Raw genomic sequence first — 22,427 nt, forward strand, 5'->3', positions numbered from 1 at the left:
ACAAAATAAAGATACTCTGAAAATATAACACTAGCAACATAAAAAAGTCCCCGTTTCAATTTGTCTCTCCTATTACAAAACTCCCAGGGAAAAGGTAAAGTCCAAGAGTGAAGGCTTCTCAGCCTCACAGCTTAAATAAAACAGAAAGATTTGAAGTCCAAATTCCCTTACGTCTTATCCTGTTTAGCCTCAGCCAGAAGAGATTCATTCAAATGCCCAGAGGGGGTCAGGGTTCTCTCAGAACTGCAATCTCTGCCATCTTTCACTGGAATTGGTGTCGATTCTTCAGGATTCCCTGGACTAAAATTAATGGAATCCAAAGTCTCTCAGCTCCCTACATTCCTAAAGAGTCCTAATAAGACCCTAAAATCTCTGCAAGGCAGGGAACCAAAAATGTGCTGTGTGAAGGACACATATTATTTTTCTCTACCCAGTGAAGCCTCCCCCAGTTCCCTGGTAACAGACCTCTGGTCCTGTGGCCCAGCCAACCCCAAAAGCTTCACAGGAATTGTTCTCATTGGAGCTGGACCCTGAGCACTGCCTTTGCTTTCGGTTGGCATTGTGGGTGACCAGTTCCTGCTGTCATACGGCGAAGAGACCAGAGATGGAGAGAAAGAGTCCGGGCATCCCTAAGCAGGATTGTCATGCCCTTCCCAATGTATGGCTCCACAAGCCACGAATTCTGGAATTTAAATTAGTTCAAGCTGGGTTTTCGCCACTTGCAGTCAGAAGCTAATGGATTAAGAGGCTATTAATCAAAGTCTTCTATGGAAGTCAAAAATAACTTTTTTGAAGCTACCCCAGCAGCCGGTACATTTGGTCACAAAAGGCTGCCAGTGCAGACACACCCAAAGAAATTAAGGCAAATACCAGCCAGGGATGGCTGCCATTCTTAGCGGAGGGCACCCTGTAGCCCACCCAGTCTGGCAGTGGAGGCTGAGAAGCAGGAGAGGACAACCTTGGTTACGGAGAAAACCCCCAAAGGAATGTTAAAAGCTTTGGAAAGAAACTGGTCCCTTAAAACCCAAGAATGCTAAAATTATTTCTTAAGTATACCAAGGACTGCTCTTCAATGCAAAAAAACCTTCAGGTTTGTGCAAGTCCCTCTACTGCTGCTTTGTCTGAAATTCAAGTTTGACTTTCCACTGAAAACCGCCAAATACTTCCCAGACTCTGAAATGAAGAAAACACAGATCTCAGTGTAACCACAAATGTTTGACCAAAAATCCAATCGATACGCCAAAAAAGGTTAGGACATACTGAAATTGCAGTGTAGCTTGGGGGAGGAAGCAATGTGATCTACAGATCTGACTATGATTCCGAGGAAAGCTGGAAAATTTCAACAATTATCCATAAGATACCAGACAGCACAGGACTATCCAGAAATGCAGAAACAACCAGATGGTTGGCAACATGTGGGCGAAACACTGAAATGACTGCTTTTTAAATAATTTTTCAAATGGACGTTGGAATTCTATTTGCCAAATAGTTATGACCCTTCCCTTCCAAAAAAAGGGGAGGGGGGAAGTAGGTGGTGTTTTGCTACTGTGCGAAGTAAAACTGATGCTAGTAAAATTTACAGGTGGCTGATTGAGTTTTCCACCTGGAAATCTGGGGCTGGGTAGACAGAGTATGAAAATAATGGCCTGGCTCCTCTTCTGACATTTCACGCTAGGCATGGGGTTCAATCCAAGTGTTCCCCACGGTTGGCATGGTTCTTTAGGTGTAACTGAATAAAAAATGAAACCAAACTCTAGATCTTTGGGGTCTTCAAACGTAAAAAACACTCCAGGGAGCTGAAAGAGTTTTGCAGACAGAACCTCTGACCCCACCATGGGGATCCACACAATGCCCGCCTCACACAGAGAGAAACACTGAGGCAAGCAGATGTTCCGGGTCCCTCGGGAGATCAAGGGTAGCCAGGGCTCTCTGGACTTTACCCCTGGTTCACATCCCTCAAAACCCAGTCAATTTCTCCAGGTTAATGGTGACTTACTGGATTCTACATTCTACCCCATGCCCCCAAATATGGCAAATATGTCCCGTCGTATTTACCTGGTAAGGGTGTATGAGTAGAGAAGCTAGAAGATTCCAAATGGCCCGGGAATGGCCCGGGCAGCTCTTGTGTGTGGCTGGAGCATCAGTCCCAGAGGGGCCAGCCCTGGGTGCAACTGCAATCCTGCTCACCACGCCAGCAGCCTCTGCTAAACTTGAATTCCCTGCAAGGTCCCCGGCCCCTTGGGCATTTTCCAGTATTTTGATAACAACAAAGCATCATTCTATTCAGAGGAAAAGGCCAAATTCATATGCGTACATGCCACTGTGCTTATAAGGGTGCTGGATGGTCACTGAATACAACTGTGAATCATGTTTTTTTTCTCCATTAGCTCAAAGAAGCCAAATGGTGAAGCCATCCAAATCTCAAAATTCGAGCCACTGGCTAGTCTTTAAGTAGAGTTTGTCTGAGTCCATTTCCACCCTCTCTTGCTGGCAGCACCACTGCACCCGCATCCAGCTCTGTGCAAGCCTCCTCCACCCTGCGCCAGCTTCAGGCAGCCTCGTGTCATGGGCTGAGCTGATCCCCACACTTGGCTTCGGGAAACTACTCCCCTTGGGGGCTGCACACAAGCTGGTCACGCCTGAGGCCACCAGGCACTCCTGTGGGCACATGGGGACTTCCCAAGGGAAGAGCCCAGTGCCACATGGGCAGCACTCTCTCCTTTGTCCCCTTCTCCACAGGAGATGGCCCCCAACTTCCCAGCCAAGGCCACTTTCACCCTCAACGCAGCCACAGTCCCTTGATGCTGGTAAACAACGCCATCATTCCAACACTCGCATCACCTCAAGGGTTAACAGCTCCCGATGGACAAAGTTTGCTTAGAATGTTCTAGATTCTAGGTTGTTTGTTTGTATTGGGGGGAATACTGGGGTGAAGAGTGGAAGCCAGAATACTTGCTAATATAGTTTAACCTCATTTTAATCCCCTTCATTATCTGCTTTCTTTCTTCTCTCCTGACCCCCAGCACCTTGGGAAAGATCTACAAAGCAGAAAAACACAAAAATTGACCCAAAAATGAAGCAGCAAAGAATTCTGTTTCAAAACAAACAGCAAGCGGCGAAGCCAAAATCAAATTCTCAAGCCCAAAGGAGACTCTTAAAATGAATCTGCCTTTTCCCTCAGGATGTTTTCTGAGACGTTTTAAGTTGAATTTTTATTAGTCCCCTTCAAGCCAAGTTTCCCAACAAATTAAGAACAGTTTAGCAGTGTGCATTGAATTCAGAAACTGCTGTATAGTCGCTGTGGGTTGGGTACCCAAGAGCCATGCCTAGCTTCTTCTTCCTCCCTTGCCTTCTTCTATAGGAGAGGCTGAGATACTGAATATTCCTAACGCTTCAGCTTCCCCTCTAGCTAAGGGTAGTCATGTGGTCAATTCTAGCCAATGACATATGAGAAAGTCCCTGCTGCCACGTCCAGGAAAGCATTATCAAAGGGTCAGGATCTGCTGTCCTATTATGCCTTTGCCTTTTGTATCTTCCGCCATTTCCCCCTCCCTGGGATGCCAATGTGATACCTGGAGATGCAGCAGCCATCTTGGAACATCAATCAAGTAACAAGTCTGAGAATGACGACCTGGCCTGGGGTGGCAGAGTGGAAATACGAAAAGATCCTAGGTCCCTGAGAACCTCTCTGCTCCCGAGTTTATTGGTGAGTAAGATAAACAATTCCCTCACCTGTTGAGCCACTGCTCACCAGATATCGTGTTATCAGCAGTCCAATCCATGGCTACCTGATATCATCATTTCTGGATCCATAAAAACAAATCACTTTTTCTCTTGATTTCTAAATGAGAACTGCTTTAACTTTAATTTCTTTCTGTTTGTTGTTTCTAAGGGATCCACTACAGGAATTTAATTTTTTTGTGATTTTATACATTTATGTGTCTATTTTTTTTTCACACACACTGAGGAATTTAATTTTGACAATGTCAATGATTTATTTGTCAGTATGCCATGGGCTTGAGTAAGTACTTCTACCCAGATCATGATGCAGCCAGAAAGGGTGAACTTAACCAGCAGAGCTGGCAGAATTTGAACATTTGGAGTTAAGGTTTTAAAGCCCTTGGCCATTTTATTCAGGAACCAATGTAAGCAAAAGCTACTATTCCAGAGACAAAAGCAAGAATTTTTCCCCATCTAAACCACCAGCTTCCCAGAATGGTTTAGGGAAATGTAATTGGAGGAATTCCATAGACATATTTATCTATGACAGTAAGAAAACAAGGGACCCTAAAAAGAAAATGCCTAGATATGAGAAGGGAATATAGGACTCCTTCCTGCTGTTGACTGGCATCAGAGACCCTACAAGAAACCAGTATTTTCCAGGCTTTTGTGGGATCTTTTGCACATTCTTCAAATTCAATTCGCAGCTGAGAAATAGCTGGTGCAGCTTAAACTCAGCCTACTACAAACTGCTTGACATGCCAGCCAAAAACAACTCCCTGAAAGTTCATTCCTTGTCCCGAAATGTGAAAGTCATTGTCTAACTATGTTAGACACTTGGGTATTACTGTCGCTATAATCACCGCTCATCTTACTCAGAGAGCTCCCCAAAAAATACCCTTAGAAGAGAGGCCAAGCAAATGTTGTGGAGAGAAAGGTATGAAACAGAGTAAAGGAGGCAGACATGACCAGAAGCCAACCCCACACGGACCCAGTGACAACCCAGATTGCTAGGGATAATCACTTTCTGAAATACGTTTTCATATTTAAAATTTTTAACTATTTCAGATAATCACTTACTGGTTACAACTGGGCAGAGGCAAATCATCTATCGATGAAGATGGAAAAATGCACAACACATCCAATGAGCAAAAAGTTTTCAGTTTTGCAGTGGGACCGTTTGTGAAAAGGAAAAAATAGAGAAGCAAAAGAGAAGGAAGGAAATGAACATTTGTTGTGTACCTACTCAGTGCCAGCCATTTCATTTACTCCTGCAACAGATATTTACTGAGCACCTGCTACGTGTCAGATTCTGGGCTACGTACTGGGGATCCAGAGGTGGTTAAAAAGAGTTTGCATGATCATAACCACTAGCTCTTGAATCTCTGTAATAACCCAGTGAACTGTGCTTTGGTGTCCTCATTTTTATTCAATATTTTGTTTTTATTAAAGCACAGCTGATTTACAATGTTGTGTTCATTTCTGCTGTACAGCAAAGTGACTCAGTTATACATGTGTATACATTCCTTTTTTATATATTCCTTTCCATGATGGTTTACCACAGGATACTGAACATATAGTTCCCTGTGCTCCACAGTAGGACCTTGTTGTTTATCCATTCTATATATAAAAGCTTCCATCTGCTGACCCAAACAGTATCCTCATTTGCATAAATGAGGAAACTGAGTCTTAGAGAGCTGAGTGACTCGCCAGGGGCACACAGCTAGTAAGTGATCGTGGTCACTTACTAGACTCAGGCCTATCTGAAATCATAGACCATATGCTCTTCCTACTGTATCTGGGTGCCTCTCAGCTGTCACTATAACTACAAGGAATAAATGTAGGCCTGGAGAGAAATCAGAACCAAAGGTATAAAACTGTAAGTCATTAGTGGAAGCTGAATTCCCTGCGACACATGAACGAGCTCTTGTAAGTGTCAGGAAGATGTCATGCTGCCAAACCTGCCTTCTCGCTCCTTCACTTACGCTGCTTCCAGCGACAGCTGAATCATGCTGCTCGTGGAAGGACCTCTCCTGTCCTCCCGGAGACACAGTCTCCCGCCTCCCAGGACCCCACACTCCCTGGTTTCCCTTCCCCATCACTTGTCTCCTTCCGCAGCTCCTCCCTCTTTGCCAGAACTCAAAACGTGCAAGTGCTTCCAAGCCCCGCTCTGGACCCCCCCTCTTCTCTGCGTACCCTTCACTAAGTTAGCACAGCCAGTCCCAGGACTGCAAACACCATCCATGTGCTGACGGCTCCCGAATTCACAACTCTAGCTCTGGCTTTTCCTCTGAGCACCAGCGCATCCAACTGCCTACTTAGCATCTCCAATGAAACCCAAAGAACGCTGGTGTCTAAAGGATGACTGGGACCAAAATGCTTTAAATCTGAAACATTAGTGATAAAGAGGAGAACCAGGATTCAAATTGCATCATGGAAGACAGGAGTGGAGAGATTTTCAGGAAGAAGGGAAGGTCCGTCAGTGTCAAGTCAAGTCAAGGCTCAGAAGAGCTCATTTTTTCTCCGCTTGTTATTAGGACGTGTCCACTCCCATTCAAAGCCCCCCAGCCAAGCAAATATGCCACCGATGTTTCACTCTGCAAATATCGAACTTAATTCGTTCCTTTTCTATAGCTACCCTCCAAGGATTTTTGTGAGAATAAAATGTGAAAGAAAATCATAAAGCACTCAATAAATGTGAGATACAGAAGGACCAATGTCACCAATTACAGCCCAATAGAAAATGACCCGGCAGGATTCCCAGTACCTGGGCTCTTGGCCAGCGCCCCCCCCCTCACACAGCAGGAGTGGGCTTTGGGTCCTCATTTCCCTCAATCTCAGGAAATACGCTTACATAATATACTTATTAGAATTTTTAAATCTTGAGAGTTGAGAGTCGGGTAATCTGATCCAATCTCCCCTCTTCAATCTGCCTATCAACTGTGCGTCTAAAATGGTCTTCAGTGCCTTCCATGACTATATGGTTCTACCCAAATTCCAATAGGTTTCCCCCACCTTCAAGGGTAAACATCTATGAATGTGTTACTCAACTGGGTGATGCGGGGTTATTAGGCAAGGCACTGCCCAGGGATACAAGTGAGGTAACCACAGATATATAAGAAAGGCAAAGGTCTTCAGTCTCCTGAGGGAAGCACTATACTGGCATCCAAAAGGAAGAGCAAGGGCATCCGACATTAAATATCAGCTGAGGGCTACTAACCATAAACATTATCAGGGCTCAGAAGGTCCTCTTCAGGCTAGGAGGATCGGAGAACAAAGTATGGCATCAGTGGAATTCAAGGACAGCCTTTGCTAGAGGTTTCTCCCATGAGTGGAGCCCTGGCCACTGCTTTCCACAACTTGAATTCTAATAGGACATTTAATCTCTTAAGGCTCTAACCCAGCCTACCCTCTAACCCTCAGAATGTTCCTGAATTGCTCCCTGCAAGGAAAGCTCACTGCAACTTCAGAGCATCATCAGACCCTATGGAACTCATTGCAGACACCCCTCATGTTCTACAAGAGACACACAATCTACTCAGTAGCCTGTGCCTCATCTCCCAGACCTCTCTCTCCCTGGGTGTTACAGTCAAAATGTCGTCATGACCACCGTAAAGTAAGATCGGCCCAGGTCTCGGGAAAGTCAAGGAGCTTAGTATTCTCTGCCCCTCTTTTCTCTTCCCTTTGACTATGGTTTGCTTGGATATCTGTAGGTATGTATGTGGATTCTGAGAGTTAGTCAACGTAAGAAGATGCTTCAATCCTCCCAGTCTATCAGAACATAATAGAAAGAAATTGTTGGGTAGGGTAGAAGATAGTATTATAAACAGCAGGGCCAGGGAGGTATTACAGCAGCAAGAGAACATGGTGGCTTTCCATAACACAAAGAATGTCAGGGACTCAGACACCCTGGGAGAGCAAGGCTGCTACATCACACCACCTAGAAGACTCCACTAGAGAATACAGCCTAGATCAAAGAAAGACAGCAACACATCCCAATTGTTACTAAATAGGAGAAAAACGTAGATTGTGTCAACTTCAAAGTGCACCCGCCAGGCCAAGTCCTCGGACAAATCTGGTGATTTCTCTTGCTGATCTTATGATTCTATGTGCGTCAGTGTAAAAACATTCAGAACTTAACACTCTATCTGGCAGGTGGAAGTTGATCAGAAAGTTCTAGATGTTCCTGTATTGCTACACTGATCACATTTGATGCCATTATTTATTGTTGCATCAATCCCAACCTCTTTATAAAGTCTTTGTAGCCTGTGCTGTAGCCTGTGCCTTAGAGCCTAACAGAGTTACTTGCCCATAGAAGACCTGACTTAACTATTTAATTACTTACTTTATGAACGAAGGCTTTAGCCAGGCTGGATCTATGAATTAGGCTCACTGAATGTGCGTAGGTGTTTGGAGCTCTGGGCTGACAGTTCAGCACACAATACAACACAGTGACTCATATCTGCCCACTTCTCAACTACGGCCCCGTGCTGGAAGTTGTGTGAATTCTTTCACCTACTGTAAAGGAACTGTGTTGGTATGAAGGCATACCATATGTTGTGGGTTGAATTGCATCCTCCAGAAAGAAATGTTGAGCCCTAATGCCCAGTACCTGTGAACGGGATTTAGGAACAGGGTTTTTGCAGATGTAATCAAATTAGGATGAGATCATGCTTGACTAGGGTTGGCCTTAATCCAGTGTGACCAATATCCTTATATGATGACACACAGGGAGAATGCCACATGCCAACGGAGACAGAGATTGGAGTGACACATCTACAAACCAAGAAGCACCAATGATTCTGGAAACCACCAGAAGCTAAGAAAGGAAGGATTCTTCCCTAGAGCCTTCAGAAAGAGTATGACCTTGCCCTGCAGATTTCAGATTTCTAGCCTCCAGAGCGACGAGAGAATAAATTTCTGTTGTTTAAAGGGCCACCCAGTTCGTGGCCCTTTGTTAGGGCAGCCCTAGGAAACAAGAATACTGTGTAAATAAAATTCTTCACTCCCGCTGCAGACGGGACTTCCAACACAAGCCAACACTCCTCAAAATTTGTGTGCTGACTCCACAGGTGAGTGAGAGGGATGAAAGGGCCTGCCCCACGCCCACCAACCACACATATCCTGCTGGCCTCAGGTCAACACACATAAAGAGACTGAATGTATATCATATGTCATTAATACCAAAGAAAGCATATCCAATCTTTCAGTGAATACTTACTAAGTACCCACTATTTTCAGGCAGCGTTCCAGGCAATGGGGAGAATTCAGTGAACAAAACTGACAAGATGGAGCTTCTGTTCCAGAGGAGAAAGACAGGCAATTACCACCACACACGTGAAATACGCACACTCTCAGGTAGTGATAGAGGTTGAGCAGAAAAATAAAACTGGGATAAGAAGTGCTGTGGGGTAAGGGTAAGATTATACTGTTAAATGGTGGGGAGTGGTCAGGTGAGGCCTCACAAGAAGATGATACCGCATAAAGAACCTGAAGACGGTGAGGGATATCCCATACATGTTTATGGAAAGTTGTTCAGGCCACGGGAACAGCAAGTGCAAAGGCACTGGGGCTGGAAGGTGCCTAGCACATTAGGGAAGCAGCAAGGAGGCCCAGGGGCTGAAGCTGATAGTGAGGGAAGGCCTGGTGAGGAAGACGATCATGTGTAGCCTTGAAACTTGCTAGGACTTCGGTTTTTATCTGAGAGAGGTAGGAGGCTCTGTGACTTCATGCATCATGAGAATCACTGGGATGCTGTTTTACAAACAAGACTGGAGGGGAAGAGGGCAGGAGCAGGGGGACCAGAGAGAAGTTTATCGCAATAATCCAGGTAAGGTGGCTTGGACCAGGGTGGGCGTAGTACTTCCCTGCCATGCCAAATTACTCACCATAATATCTCAGTACACACAAAATACTTGCAAACTAACTGTAGTGATCTCACGCAGAACGGGCAAAAATATATACTTTTTAAAAATAGGCTTTTACCAACCTCAAAAGGTTATCTACACAATTCCATTGACACGACATGACTTTTTTTTTTTTTTTTTTGGCCCTAGTTCCCTGACCAGGGATTAGAGCCCCCTCGCCCCCTGCAGTGGAAGCTCAGAGTCTTAACCACTGGACCACCAGGGAAGTCCCTGATATGACATTCTTGGAATGACAACATTACAAAGATGGAGCACAGACTAGTGGTTGCCAAGGAGGAGGGGAAGAAGGGAGGTGGGCGTGGCTATGAAAGAAGAGCAGGAGGGGTCCTTCTAATGGAATGTTCTGTATCTTGACCGTGGTGCTTGCACAGTCTACACACACGCGTGATGAAATTACACAGAAACACACACACAAAAGCACACGACACTGGTGAGCTCTGAATACAGTTGATGACTTGCACCGGTGTGAGCCCCGGACCAGGGCAGTGCACGGCGGTCACGCAAGATGTGACCTTCGGGAGAAACTGGGTGACGCGAGGGAATCTACAACTCTCTGAAAATAAAAACTTTTAAAAACCATTAAAACAAATGACCTTTTACACACACAATGTCGTCCGAAGTCCTGACCCTTCTGCCTGGGGCAATGCTCCCGTAAAGCTGTCTTTACACTGACCTACAATAAGTAGAGTAAGCGCCCCTGGCCTCCGTGTGACAGGTTCACCCACGCTCTCCACTTTCTACGTGGAAGCATCAGCGTGACGACCACACAGCTGGGCCATCGCTAGCCCGGAGAGCCTGAGCCTTCGCTGTAGAGGATTTTGTTTTATAAAACGCTGTGAGGATGAGGTGGCGCTGCCCTCGTGAGATCGTGCCGGCAGCTTTCCCCTCTGTCGACCCAAAGTACCCATCGGTGTCAACAGGTCTGGTTCTTCAGATCTCAGCCAGCAGGGCCCGCCTGGCCGGGGCCGCCCTCACCTGGCCTGGCCTGGCTCGGGTTGCTCCTCTGAGCTCCCAGGAGGCCACATGTGACCAAGCAGGTCTCCCGCCTCTTTGGCCCTGCCCCACGCTGGGTGGTCCAGCTGCGGGTGACTTTCAGTGGGAGATGCAGACAAATGTGGTGTCGTCTCAAATCAGGAGCCGTGGCTGCACACCTGCTCGGATTGCTTACTGCGATGCCAAGTGGTTCCAGCCACAGCACTAGGGTGCAGGGACCCACCGTCCACCCTTCTCGCAAGAGCAACACAGGGGCATCCCCGATCCGTGTCTGCTGGCTTTGGCCAACCATCTGCCTGCGACGACACAATACAGCTGTCCTGGACCTTCCAGTCCTAACAGGCATCACACTGTCTGTACCCTCCCCTCCCCTCCCCACGCCTGTGCTGTCACAGACGGACTGTGTTTACGGGACTTGGCATTCCTGTGCTTGCTAAATGAATGAATGAATGAATGGACACCCTCCAATGGAAACTCCCACAAAGTGAGAGCTGGAAGGGGCCCTTCTCCAGATCTCTAGTCCAATCCCGTAATTTTGCAGATGAGAAAACTGAGGTCTGAAGAGTCATGACCTGCCTAAGGTCACAGTGCAAATGAGCGGCTGGGTCAGGACTACTGGAGTGAATGAAGAGACGTGACACCAGAGAATAATTCCTAAAAGACAAATCCCAGCATTTAAATGACACATCTCGTCTGAGAAGTCTGAAACACTTTCACGCCCTTAGTAGTACAGTCTCACCGGGTGGAGGTCTGTCAACCCCACAGATGAGCTGCTCCTGTTTCTCAGCATTGTTCCTTGATTTAACCCTCTGCTGTAATCAAACTTGAATTCTGGGAGCCTTCTGGTGAAAATCCAAGGCCAGCAGTTCAGGGTTATGAATTCCATCATACGGATCCAACATCCACAGAGAACCCCTGTGTTAAAGGTTGAAGGGTTCATGTAACAAACTAGACACAGAGCACTGGCCTCCAGGGCCCACTAAGTAAAGGGCACTTGCCACAGTAAGGATCTTGCTTATATCCAAATGCCCAATCGATTTCGTAACAGGGAATAGGGTTCACTAAAACCCCATCTGAAGTTAAGCCCTCCCAGAGTTTAACATGCTTCCATGTATGACAGGATCATTTCTCAACAGCAATGTGACCAAAGCACAGACTTGGAAGGGCATCCAGAGCAAATCGGAAACGGTTGTACCGGCCTAACGAAGAGACCAAGGGGAACATAGGAAACGTCCAAGCCAGCGGGAGCCGGGGCGTCTGTAGGAAGAACATGGGATCTCAATCCAGAAGACTGGAGTCCAAATCCCAGGACAACCACTTAACTAGATGTCCGACTCTGGGAAAACCAGTTAACGTTTCTTGAATCCAGTCCCCTCGGGGTAAGATGAGGATGTTACCAACTTCACAAGGCTGCAGTGAAAATTAAATGAAACGACATACAGGGAAATGGTAAACTGCGGCACCTTTAACTGCCAGTTCATATTAAAAAGAAAGTCAGTGCACACCTAAGAACTCATAAAGATGAACATAGGATTAATTAGACTGTACTTGAAGGATTATGATGATGTTATAATTTTATCATGGCCTTCACATACAGGAGGCCACAGGAGAAGAATGAGCAGCTCCCCAGTTACTTCCATGCACTTCTAAACCTGTCTTAGGATTTGCATTACTCTCTCTGGTTACAAAATGAATTCATTGAGCATGGAGGGGAGATACTGAGAGAGACAGTTTCAACAGAACTCACTCAAAAGTGACTTCCAGTGCCCAGGAGGCAGGTACCTCCCCTCAGGGTCCCTGGTGCTCACCCATCCTCCAGCTGCTGCAGCTTTGGCCAGAACCTGCAGATATAACAGGGGTACCCCAGCAGCTAAAGCGCCGCGGACCCCAGCTTTAGGTTTAGGCTTCAAATTCTTTCTCACCAATGAGCAACTGAAAATTGCTAACTTGCAGGCATGTCCACGCTCAGTGAGTGATTTGTCCTTCCCAGCTTAATATGTGAAGGAAACGCCAATGAGTAGCAAAATTGAAAAAAAAAAAAAAAAAAAAAAAGGCAAACACTAAGGGAAAACCAAAGCAGGTAAATGAACGTGTGTCCTAAGTTTCTTGTCTCTGTAAAGCCCCGGCGACGGGGGCTGGAACGCGAGGAGCCAGCGGGCGGCGGCAACTGGGCAACGCGGCGGGAAGGCCCCGAGCGCCCTCTAAGGGCCGTGGACCGCAAGTGCTGTCGCCTGCCGGGCCAGGAGCCGAAAAAGGAAGGAACTGGGAGAAAATTGTGTCTTCCGCATCTTCCACGTGGCATCACCTAATACTCAGGGGCACAAAAATTCCTTATTCAAAATTTCTAAATTTTAATCATCTGATCCATACTGGAGAATTTTCCTTGATAAGATGATACTAATGACACAATTCCCCCAAATAAAATTAAATTCGTCTTCTTTGTAACTAAGACAAGGATAATGTCTTAGGAAAAAAGGATGTTCACCATGTGTTTAACCAATATCTCCCTGATTCCAAATGCTCTAAAATATGTCTACTAAAATAATGCAACAGGGACTACCCTGGTGGCACAGTGGTTAAGACTCTGCGCTCCCAATGCAGGGGGCCCAAGTTCCATCCCTGGTCAGGGAACTAGATCCCAAGTGCGTGCCGCAACTAAGAGTTCGCATGCTGCAACTAAGGAGCCCGCCTGATGCATCTAAGCCCCAGTGCAACCAAATAAATACATAAATATTTTTAAAAATTATTTAAAATAATGAAATAATATCCATTCCCTGCCCTTAGCTACCCAGTTCTCCCCAAAGGCAGCCAAGGTCTCAATTGAGTCAGATGTATCCTAACATAAATATTCTATGGTTAAACACGTGAATACACATACATATATATTCTTTTCTCTCCTTTATCTTTATACATTTAAATACTCACGTCCATATTTTCTAACTGAAATAAAAGCTTCTGAATAGAAGTTTTATTAGAACTCAAGAAATTCCTAAATTCCATAGGGACCAATGAAGAGCGCTCTCTGCTCCTTAATCAGCAAATCATGATGGGGCCTTTCCTGAAAGGCTTGCATCTAGGCTCCCTTTACCCACACCCTCACCCCTTGCAGTAGCAAAATAATGGCCCCCAAAGATGTGCATGTCCTAACCCCAGAACCTGTGAATGTGTGATCTCACACAGCAAAACAGACTTTGCACATGTGATTCAGTTAACGATCCAGAGATGGGAGGTGGTCCGATGTAATCACAAGGGGGCTTCTAAGTGGAAGAGGGAGAAGGAACGTCAGAGTCAGAGAAGGTGAGGCATGGATGGAAGTGCAGTGATGCCATTGCTGGAGAGGTCACCAGGTGAGGATCGCGGACACCTCTAGAAGCTGAAAAAGTCGAGAACCAGATTCTCCCTAGAGCCCCAGGAGGAACAAAACCTTTGATGTTAGGCCATTGAGACCCATTGCAGACTTCTAACCTCCAGAACTATAAGATAATACATTTGTGTTATTTTAAGCCACTAAGTTTGTGGTCATTTGTTATAACAGCAACAGGAAACTAATACACCCCTCCACCCCTCACCCCCAACAGGGCCGGTTTTCAGGGAACGGGCCTTTGTGTCTTAAACAGAGCTATGAATGGTCTTGGTAAGATGATGCTCTGGAACTGACCAGTGATAACTTTCCAAGGACATAAATTATCACTCTGCAATTCTATTACAACCTCTAATTCCTACTAATGAATTGTGTGCTCAGTTGACAAATAAAACAGTTCTTTCATCTGGGGGCGGAGGGGCTCCAATGTACAAGATAAAAGGAAAGGGTGTATTCACCCCCTCCTCTCAAAGAGGACAGAAATAGGAGGGGAACCCTACAGAGCTACATGTAGGTTGGGCCACAGGAAAATCTGTGAGGGCTTCTAGAGGTGGAAGGAATCTTTCCATTTGCTTGGTCCAGTGGGGATTGACTAACTGGCCCGAAGCCACACAGCAGGTGAATGGCAGTGCTGAGACTCAAACCCAGGCGCCTTGATGTTGAACCTACATCCTTTCTATACGGCAGTGGTTATCAAACTTCCTTTTCTCAGATTCCTATCTACTCTTAAATTAATGAGGATCTCACAGTTTGTGTTTTTGTGGATTTTATCTATCCATATCTACTGACCAGAAATTAAATCTAGGAAGAGGTTAAACTACGTACTTATTAATTCATGTTAAAATAGCAATAGTAGGGCTTCCCTGGTGGCGCAAGTGGTTGAGAGTCCGCCTGCCGATGCAGGGGATACGGGTTCGTGCCCCGGTCTGGGAGGATCCCATATGCCGCGGAGCGGCTGGGCCCGTGAGCCATGGCCGCTGAGCCTGCGCGTCCGGAGCCTGTGCTCCGCAACGGGGGAGGCCACAACAGTGAGAGGCCCGCATACCGCAAAAAAAAAAAAAAAAAATAGCAATAGTAAACCATTACAAACTGACACAACAAACTGTATTTTATGAAAAATAACTGTTTTCCAAAACACAAAGAAAATGAGAAGAATGGCATTTTTTGGCATTTTGGCAAATCTCTTTCATAGAAGACAGCGGGATCTCCTATCCAATTATGCCTTCAACCTATTGCAGTATGTTGTTTTGGCTGAAGTACCTGAAGACAATCTGACCTCATACAGATATGGGAAAGGTATTTTAATAGCCTTACAGATAATTTTGGAAAATCTTTGATACTACACCAAAACTCATCAAGTAGCAGTTTCTTAAAGGTTAGTTGCAATGTACAATCTGAAACCATAAAAAGAATTTTTCACATTTTGTTACATTAAAAATCCACTGGGCTATTTTGCACTTTGATGGACCTTTTAGCCAGGCAAGATTTTGTAACACTGTGCATCGGTCACTTGGATTTACCAGTTCACTTGCTTATGCAGAGCATCTAAATGTTGACACATTTTATAACACGGTATTTCAAAACCACATTCTTTTATACCACCACCTATCTTGTTAGAAAAGTTTCTAAGTATTGGGAAGCTTTCAAGCTTAGGACGTTGGAGGTGACATGGCAAAATTCTAATTTTCACTTGAGAGCTCAATTTCCTCACTGGCAAGACATACTAGCAGTTATTTTACCAGAAGTGGCAGACCGCCTTTGTTCATTTTTTGAGATGTCTGCCAAATACTCAAGTCAAAATAACTGGTCTGTCTGAAGCCATTCTTTCCGGTAAAGGTGGCGTTCCATGAAAAAAAGCAGCTAGTTCAGCTCACAACTCAAACTATCACACAACTGCTTTTCTGCAGGATTCCTGATGACCTCGGGCACTCAGCAGAAGTGCTTTACGTGCCTTTCCCTTTTCCTCACACGGAATATTAAAAAGACATGCATACAAGGGTAGAGATTTGGTTAAATGAATAATTTTTACCGTTGCACCAAGGACATTCTTCATTGAAACTGGCATATCCTTTCTTAACTTCAAAAGCCTGAAAAATGCAGTGGCTACCAGCTCACGACGGCACCAATGCTAAGAGTCACACTACAGCGCCCGCAGTTGAAGTTTTCTCACTAACCTTTTGTACCCTCACTACAGACGTCAACACTGTGAAAAAGGCAAATAGTATCTTAGTATTACTTTGAAAATCGCTTTGACCTTGCAGATTCCCTGAAAGGTTCCTCAAGCTTTAAAGAAAAAAGCTTTTAAATCACCCAAAACCATCCTAAGATAACCATTATAAATGTATGAGAGTATGTGTGTCCTCACGTGTTTTTAGAAAAACATATCAGACTTGCAGGTGCAGTCACAATTTTAACTGTTGCGTAGTATTTTATTGTAGGGATAGCGGGGGAGCATGCATCACTTGCTTATTTTGTTTGACATTTTAATTGACCACCAAGTTGAAGGGTTTATTTAGATCTTCAGCCTGCCCTGCAAATCACCTCTGTTTTAAGGAAAGCTCCTCTGAGCTCTGATGGATCAGCCACTAGGAAGGTGGCTCTGGGTGATTTCATGACAGGGATTCTGATACCAAAGGTCTGAGGGATAGGAGAGGGCCTGACCCGAGCAGCTTGCTAAGCCCATGCATTCATTCAGTGAGAGAGGAAGCAGTGTGCCCACAGCCCTGCTGTAAGTACCAGAGTACAAGTCTGGAGCAGTGACTGCAGCTGTTACAGCAAGACAGGCAGGAAGCCTTCCAGAGAAGCAGATGAATAAATTACGTGCCCCCTGATTTCTTCCCCAGCACATGGAGCTCTCTGCAGGTGACGTCGCTTCCTTTCCTTCTATCATTTAAATGCAGTAGAAATGCATTTCAAAATGTGTTTGTCCTCCTTTGTCTGCTTCTAGTCTGGTCATCATTTTATTGCAAATCCCACGTCAACACAGTAGAGAGAAGTGCCAGCAAGCGTTCCCGCTCCCACATTCCACAGCTCAGTGATTTACAGAGCAGAAGGCGAGCCAAGGAGCAGCACGCAGAAGACAGCAGGATTCCGGGAGCGATCACAAGCCACCCAGACTTCAGACCCACTCAAATGTAAACCCATCGGGCAGGTGGCAGTGGAACCTAACAGGTTCAAGGCTGTAAAATGCCAGTGTGGCACTGGTTCCACTTTCAGTCTGTTTTTGATATAAAAACTCTTTCAAATTCAGAGAATTTTAATTTAGAAAAAAAAGAAAAGCCACGGGTTGTAGGTGGGGAAGTTGAAAGTCTTTAAAATAGTTTCATTCTTGATAAGTACTATACAAATATTCAGTGAATGCTTTCCTAGAAGTAGCTAACAGAGACGAAAACAACCTACAGCTGGACCCTCGTTTTATGAAAAAGTGGCATTTAGCATCCCAGCGCTTGGCATAATCCTGAGACAAGCGTTATGCATGATGCACCCACCAAAAAGACTCAGAAGGCAATGTGACCCCCACCTTTTCCCCTTTCCCTTGTAGTAGGAGGGCAATCGAGACACTAAATAGCATCATAAAGCAAGTAGCCCTCCTTAGAATCGCATCTGAATTTTTATAAGCCAGCTGCGAGTGAGCAGTATCAACAAAAATGTCGACTTCTTGGATTCCTACAAACCGATGACATAAATAAAAGCCACGCAGTGTCAAGTGTGAAAATGCCTGCACAGGAGGTGGAAACAAGGGCCACCAACGGCTTAGGGATGAAAAATTTGTCTTGCTCTGCGGGAAACGTACAAGAAATCTGAAAACAGCGCGCTTGCATTTTCTGAAAAGCGTTGCTCACATTTCGGACCCCAAAGAAATCATCCACCCCGTCTCCAGCCTCATCCTTCGGGGAATGGTGAGCTTCTCCCGAACTGACCCTCCCTCTCCCCTCTCCCTCCTCTCAAGACAGATGTCCCCTTCCCAGCTCCAAACTTCCCACCGAGATGCAAAGTAAGAGCGCGGCTTCTCCTTGGGCACCGAGGTACCCGACCGCCCCGCGGCGGCCCACAGCTTTCCCCGTGCCCTTCTAGAACAGTCCTGCCTCTCTGCCTCCCTCTGGTCTCCCGAGTGCCGTCCTTCACCAGGCATCCCTGCCTCGGGGCACGTGAACTGGAGGAAAGAAGGTGCCCACGGGGAAATTCTGGGCAAAGGAAAGCGTCACCCCTCCCCCCACCGCAGCGCCGAGAGGTCGCCTTTCTTTTCTTTTTTCCCCCCTTCTTTTCTTTGCCGGAATGTTCCCGGAATGTTAGACTGCTGAGTCTCCCGACTCCAGGCGTTCGACGGCAAAGATGAAACCGCTTTGCGCTGAGGTCCCCTGCCGCCAACCGTGTCCCCGGGCCCGCCTCCAGCGCGCGAGGCTCCGAACGCCCGGACCCGCGTCCCCAGCCGCCCCGACCCGCGAGCGATGAGGACGCACAGGTTAGTGACAGGACATGCAGCCAGTACAGAGCAGGCCGGCGGTCCCCCGAGCGACAGGCGGGTGAGCGGCGCACGGAAGGCGGACAGGGAAGCGGTGAGGAGGCGCGGAGAGCCGGGCGGCCGAGGCCGGGACTGAGCATACCTGGAGCCCTCGCCGAGGAGACGACTGGCAGCAGCGCGGCCAGGAGCAGCAGCGCCGCCCAGGGCAGCGGGAGCCGAGCCCGCGGGGACGCCCCGACCTCGGACGCCATCGGGAGCCCGGCGTGCGCGGCGGGCTGGGCCGGGCGGCTGCCGGGTGGGCACTGGGCTGGAGCCTGGGAGCGCAGAGGGGCCGCTGTCGGGTCCTCGCCGTCGGTGTGCGTCGGAGCGCTCTGCGCTGCGCCCGCGCGCCCAGGCCCCGCGCCGCTCGCTCCCTGCCCACGCTGCGGCCGCCGCGCTCCGCACTGAGGCCGCCGGCCGCCGGCCGCGCCTTTTAGCCGCGCGCGGGCGCCCCCTGCCGGCGTGCGGGCTGAGGGGGTGGCGAGGGTGGCGGGGTGATGGCCCGAGGCGGGCGGGGCGCAGGGCCGCGGCTCAGGGTCGCGGCTCAGGGTGCCCAAGCGCCCGGGAAAACCGCTGGGCGGGTCTAGAAACGCGGTGATTGCTGTGCGGGAGGGCGCTCCCGCTGTCTAACCTCTCCGGCTTTCCGGCTGCGGGAATGGCCCATCACGTCCAATCCTTGCCAAGCCCAGGCATGCCCTCTGTCACTTTAAATAAATACCTCTGGCTTCAACGCTTGGGACCCGAGCCAGGCCCCTTCACCTCTACCAGCCTGTTGCGGTCGTTCCTGCAGCCCTCCCCGGTCTTCCCACACCCCGCGCCCGGGAAAGGGGGGTTTAAGGTCCTCAGATACTGCTGCTCCCGGCTGTGGTTTCTGCGGAGCGCCTGAACTGGCTTCAAAGGCGGCGTTCTGTAAGCGCGGAGCTCTCAAGGCCGAGCACTCGCCTGGCCTCGCTTCCTCCGGTCTCTATGATGCTAACACGGCCTAGGGCTCCCTCCCGATTCCCACCTATCTGTGGTCGGCTCCCCGCCTTGGAAGCCTCGCCGCCCGCCGGAGCGGACTGGGAGAGCCCCCGGAGGCGACCAGGACGCCTGCGCCCGGGCAGGTCCGCGCTCTGCGCGCAGGTGCCGCCGTCGCCCAGCAGCGTCCTCGCAGACCTCATCGGACTGCAGCTCACAGCCTAAGGTCGAGTCAGCCCTCCGTCGTGACAGGCCCCAACTTGACCAGACTTGTGTCCTTCTGCACAGAGGAAAAGATTGCAAGACGAATTCTCGACTGACGAAGTAGAAACACAGCATCTCTTTTCTGAACGGAAACACCACATCCGCGCCGTTAAGCCCTGGCAGGCGCCGCTTGCCCAGTGAGCACCCAGGAAAGGCAGAATTCTATGGCCTTCCTTTCGGGAAAACATTCCCCTGGGTCCCAGTTCTTCGTTCATCCTGCAAGGTCTATGAGCTCCCGGAACTCTTCTTGCAGTTTGCAACCATTTTAATGTTTAATTACTCTCCAGTTTTGCAATGTTTCCCCACCGCCATTTAATGGAGCTATGGCCTTGGTCTGCCGAGCACCCTCCCTCCCTGCTCTTATTCCGGGAATAATAGCCCCTCCTCTACTGCAACCAAGCGGCTCCAGTGGGGCCTGTCCCCTCCCAGCCACCCTCTTTCCCACCCAGTTGGTCCAAGGATCGCCAGTGGCCCAAGCAGGGTCAGTCAGAGTCAGGACTTTTCTCGTTGGAGCTGGTGAAAAAGTTTTTTTCCTCCAGTCATTCATGGATGCTGAAGGATGGTAGCTGAGGTAAGCTGAAATATGCCCCCCCACCCCCCCGCCAAAGATGTCCATGTCTTAATCCCTGGAACCCGTGAATGTTACCTTATACAGAGCAGGGGAAAAAGTCTTTGCAGATGTGATTAAGTGAAGCATCTTGAGATGGAGAGGTTATCCTGGATTATCTGGTGGGCCCTAAATACTATCACATGTGTCCTTATAAGAAGGAGAAGGAGATCTGAGATGTATAGAAGAGGCCACAGTGTGTGCACAGAGGTAGAGATGGGAGTGATGCAGCCACAAGCCAAGGCACACAAGCAGCCATGAGCAGCTGTTAGAGGCAAGGACCAGATTCTCCCCTAGAGCTTCTGCAGGGAGCACAGTCCTGCCAGCATCTTGATTTCAGTCCAGTGGAAAGAATTTCAGGCTTTTGGCCTCCAGAGCTGAGAGAATAAGTTTTGGTTGTTTTAAGCCCACACACTGGTAATTGTTACAACAGTCACAAGAAATTGATACAGTAGCCAAGAGGGGCCTGTGTGTCTGGCTCCAGCCTCGAGGGTACCATCCAGAGACACTGAAGTCAAAACATGGAAAACAACCAATCAGGGAGAAAGAATCGCGCACGTGGGCAAGTCCTGGGCTCCAGCCCCAGCTCTGCCCTTCCTGAAGATGGCTTCCGGGAGACAAAAGTTTTCTTTGGCTAAGTTGGAGTGGGATTTCTACCTCGCAACCCATGAGTTCTAACCAGTACCTTCCCCCTGTCCTCAGGAGTATGAGAATCAAGATCTACCTTTATGTCCTGTCTGCCACCCAAAAAGGCCATCACAGTACCAAGCACGCAGTAAATTCCAGGAAATACTGATAGATCAGTTGCCATTCATTGGCTCACTCAACCAATATTTATTGTGTATCTACTTCGTGCCTGACACTGCTGTGGGCACTGGGGATCTAAAACACTAAAAACAGCAGTGATTGAATGTTAGCAGGAGATAAGTTTTAAAAGACGGGGGACATTGTAGTAAGGACAATGCAGGCTACATTAGGATTTAGGCTTTTATCCCACAATGGTGGGGCAGGGGAGTGCATTGGAGGACTCTGATCAGAAGAGTGACATGACAAGGTTTATGTGGAAGCAGAAAGGCCAGTAAGCAGGCTTGATCATCAAGGTGAGGGAAGATGGTGCTTGGACTGGAAGGATAGCCATGGAGGGGATGAGAACTAATGAGACTCTCGGTACAGCTTGAAGGTACAGGTAGGATGGTTTTCTGACAAACTGGAGGAGAGGGAACAGAGAAAGAGAACTGGCAACACAAGAAGTCACACTGTTCTTACCCTGGTCATCGACTCTCCATTAAGACTTTTGTAATTTCAGGATTTCACTCTTCAGTTTAGTTTTAAGAAAATGAGTACATGGCATAGCGTGCAGAAGCTCACAGGGAAGGCTCATCGAGGGTAGTTTCCTTCCTTCCTCGTGAAATACACGTGCATTCACCCACCTCCCCAGCATGCTCGTTATTAGAGCCACTTTCTGCTTTGCACATCTCAGAGTAAAGTACCATGCAAGATCACCTCCAACTTTAGAGTTTTGATGACGAGATCAGAACAACTGGCCGTGGGCTGTTCGATAGTAAATGAAATACCTAACATTTATGACTCTGGATTGTGATTTGGTTACAAACTTAAGAGTGTGTTTAATCTTAAAAGTCCTAAGAGAAATTGTAAAGGTTTGTAAAACCTTTGAAAAGATCTCAAAACACCTGACCTGAGAGCTATGGTCATCTGTCCTGAATGTCATCATCTCAAAAATATAAGCTCTGTGGGCCTCCCTGGTGGCGCAGTGGTTGAGAGTCCGCCTGCCGATGCAGGGGATACGGGTTCGCGCCCCGGTCTGGGAGGATCCCATATGCCGCGGAGCGGCTGGGCCCGTGAGCCATGCCGCTGAGCCTGCGCGTCCGGAGCCTGCGCGTCCGGAGCCTGTGCTCCGCAACGGGGGAGGCCACAACAGTGAGAGGCCCGCATACCAAAAAAAAAAAAAAAATATATATATATATATATATATATATATATATATATATATATATATATATAAGCTCTGAAGTGTCCTTCCTTCTGGTCATTTCTTTGTCTACTCTATCGTTGCACTTGTCCTGATAGACTTTATTA

At 47.7% G+C, this 22,427-nt stretch overlaps 1 protein-coding gene across 3 annotated transcripts in view; it reads right to left on the minus strand.

The window, feature by feature from the left end:
* FNDC1 (fibronectin type III domain containing 1) overlaps positions 1–18,895 on the minus strand; it is a 99,460-nt gene extending 80,565 nt beyond the window's left edge. For all 3 annotated transcript variants that reach the window (XM_060115000.1, XM_060114999.1, XM_060114998.1), the window contains exon 1: positions 18,606–18,895. In XM_060115000.1, the coding sequence (XP_059970983.1) occupies positions 18,606–18,714 (109 nt within the window). In that variant the 5' untranslated portion in view covers positions 18,715–18,895. The remainder of the gene's footprint in view (positions 1–18,605) is intronic.
* Positions 18,896–22,427: the final 3,532 nt, after the last annotated feature.

The sequence above is a fragment of the Mesoplodon densirostris genome, chromosome 12 (assembly GCF_025265405.1).
Source record: "Mesoplodon densirostris isolate mMesDen1 chromosome 12, mMesDen1 primary haplotype, whole genome shotgun sequence".
NCBI classification, from domain to species: domain Eukaryota; kingdom Metazoa; phylum Chordata; class Mammalia; order Artiodactyla; family Ziphiidae; genus Mesoplodon; species Mesoplodon densirostris.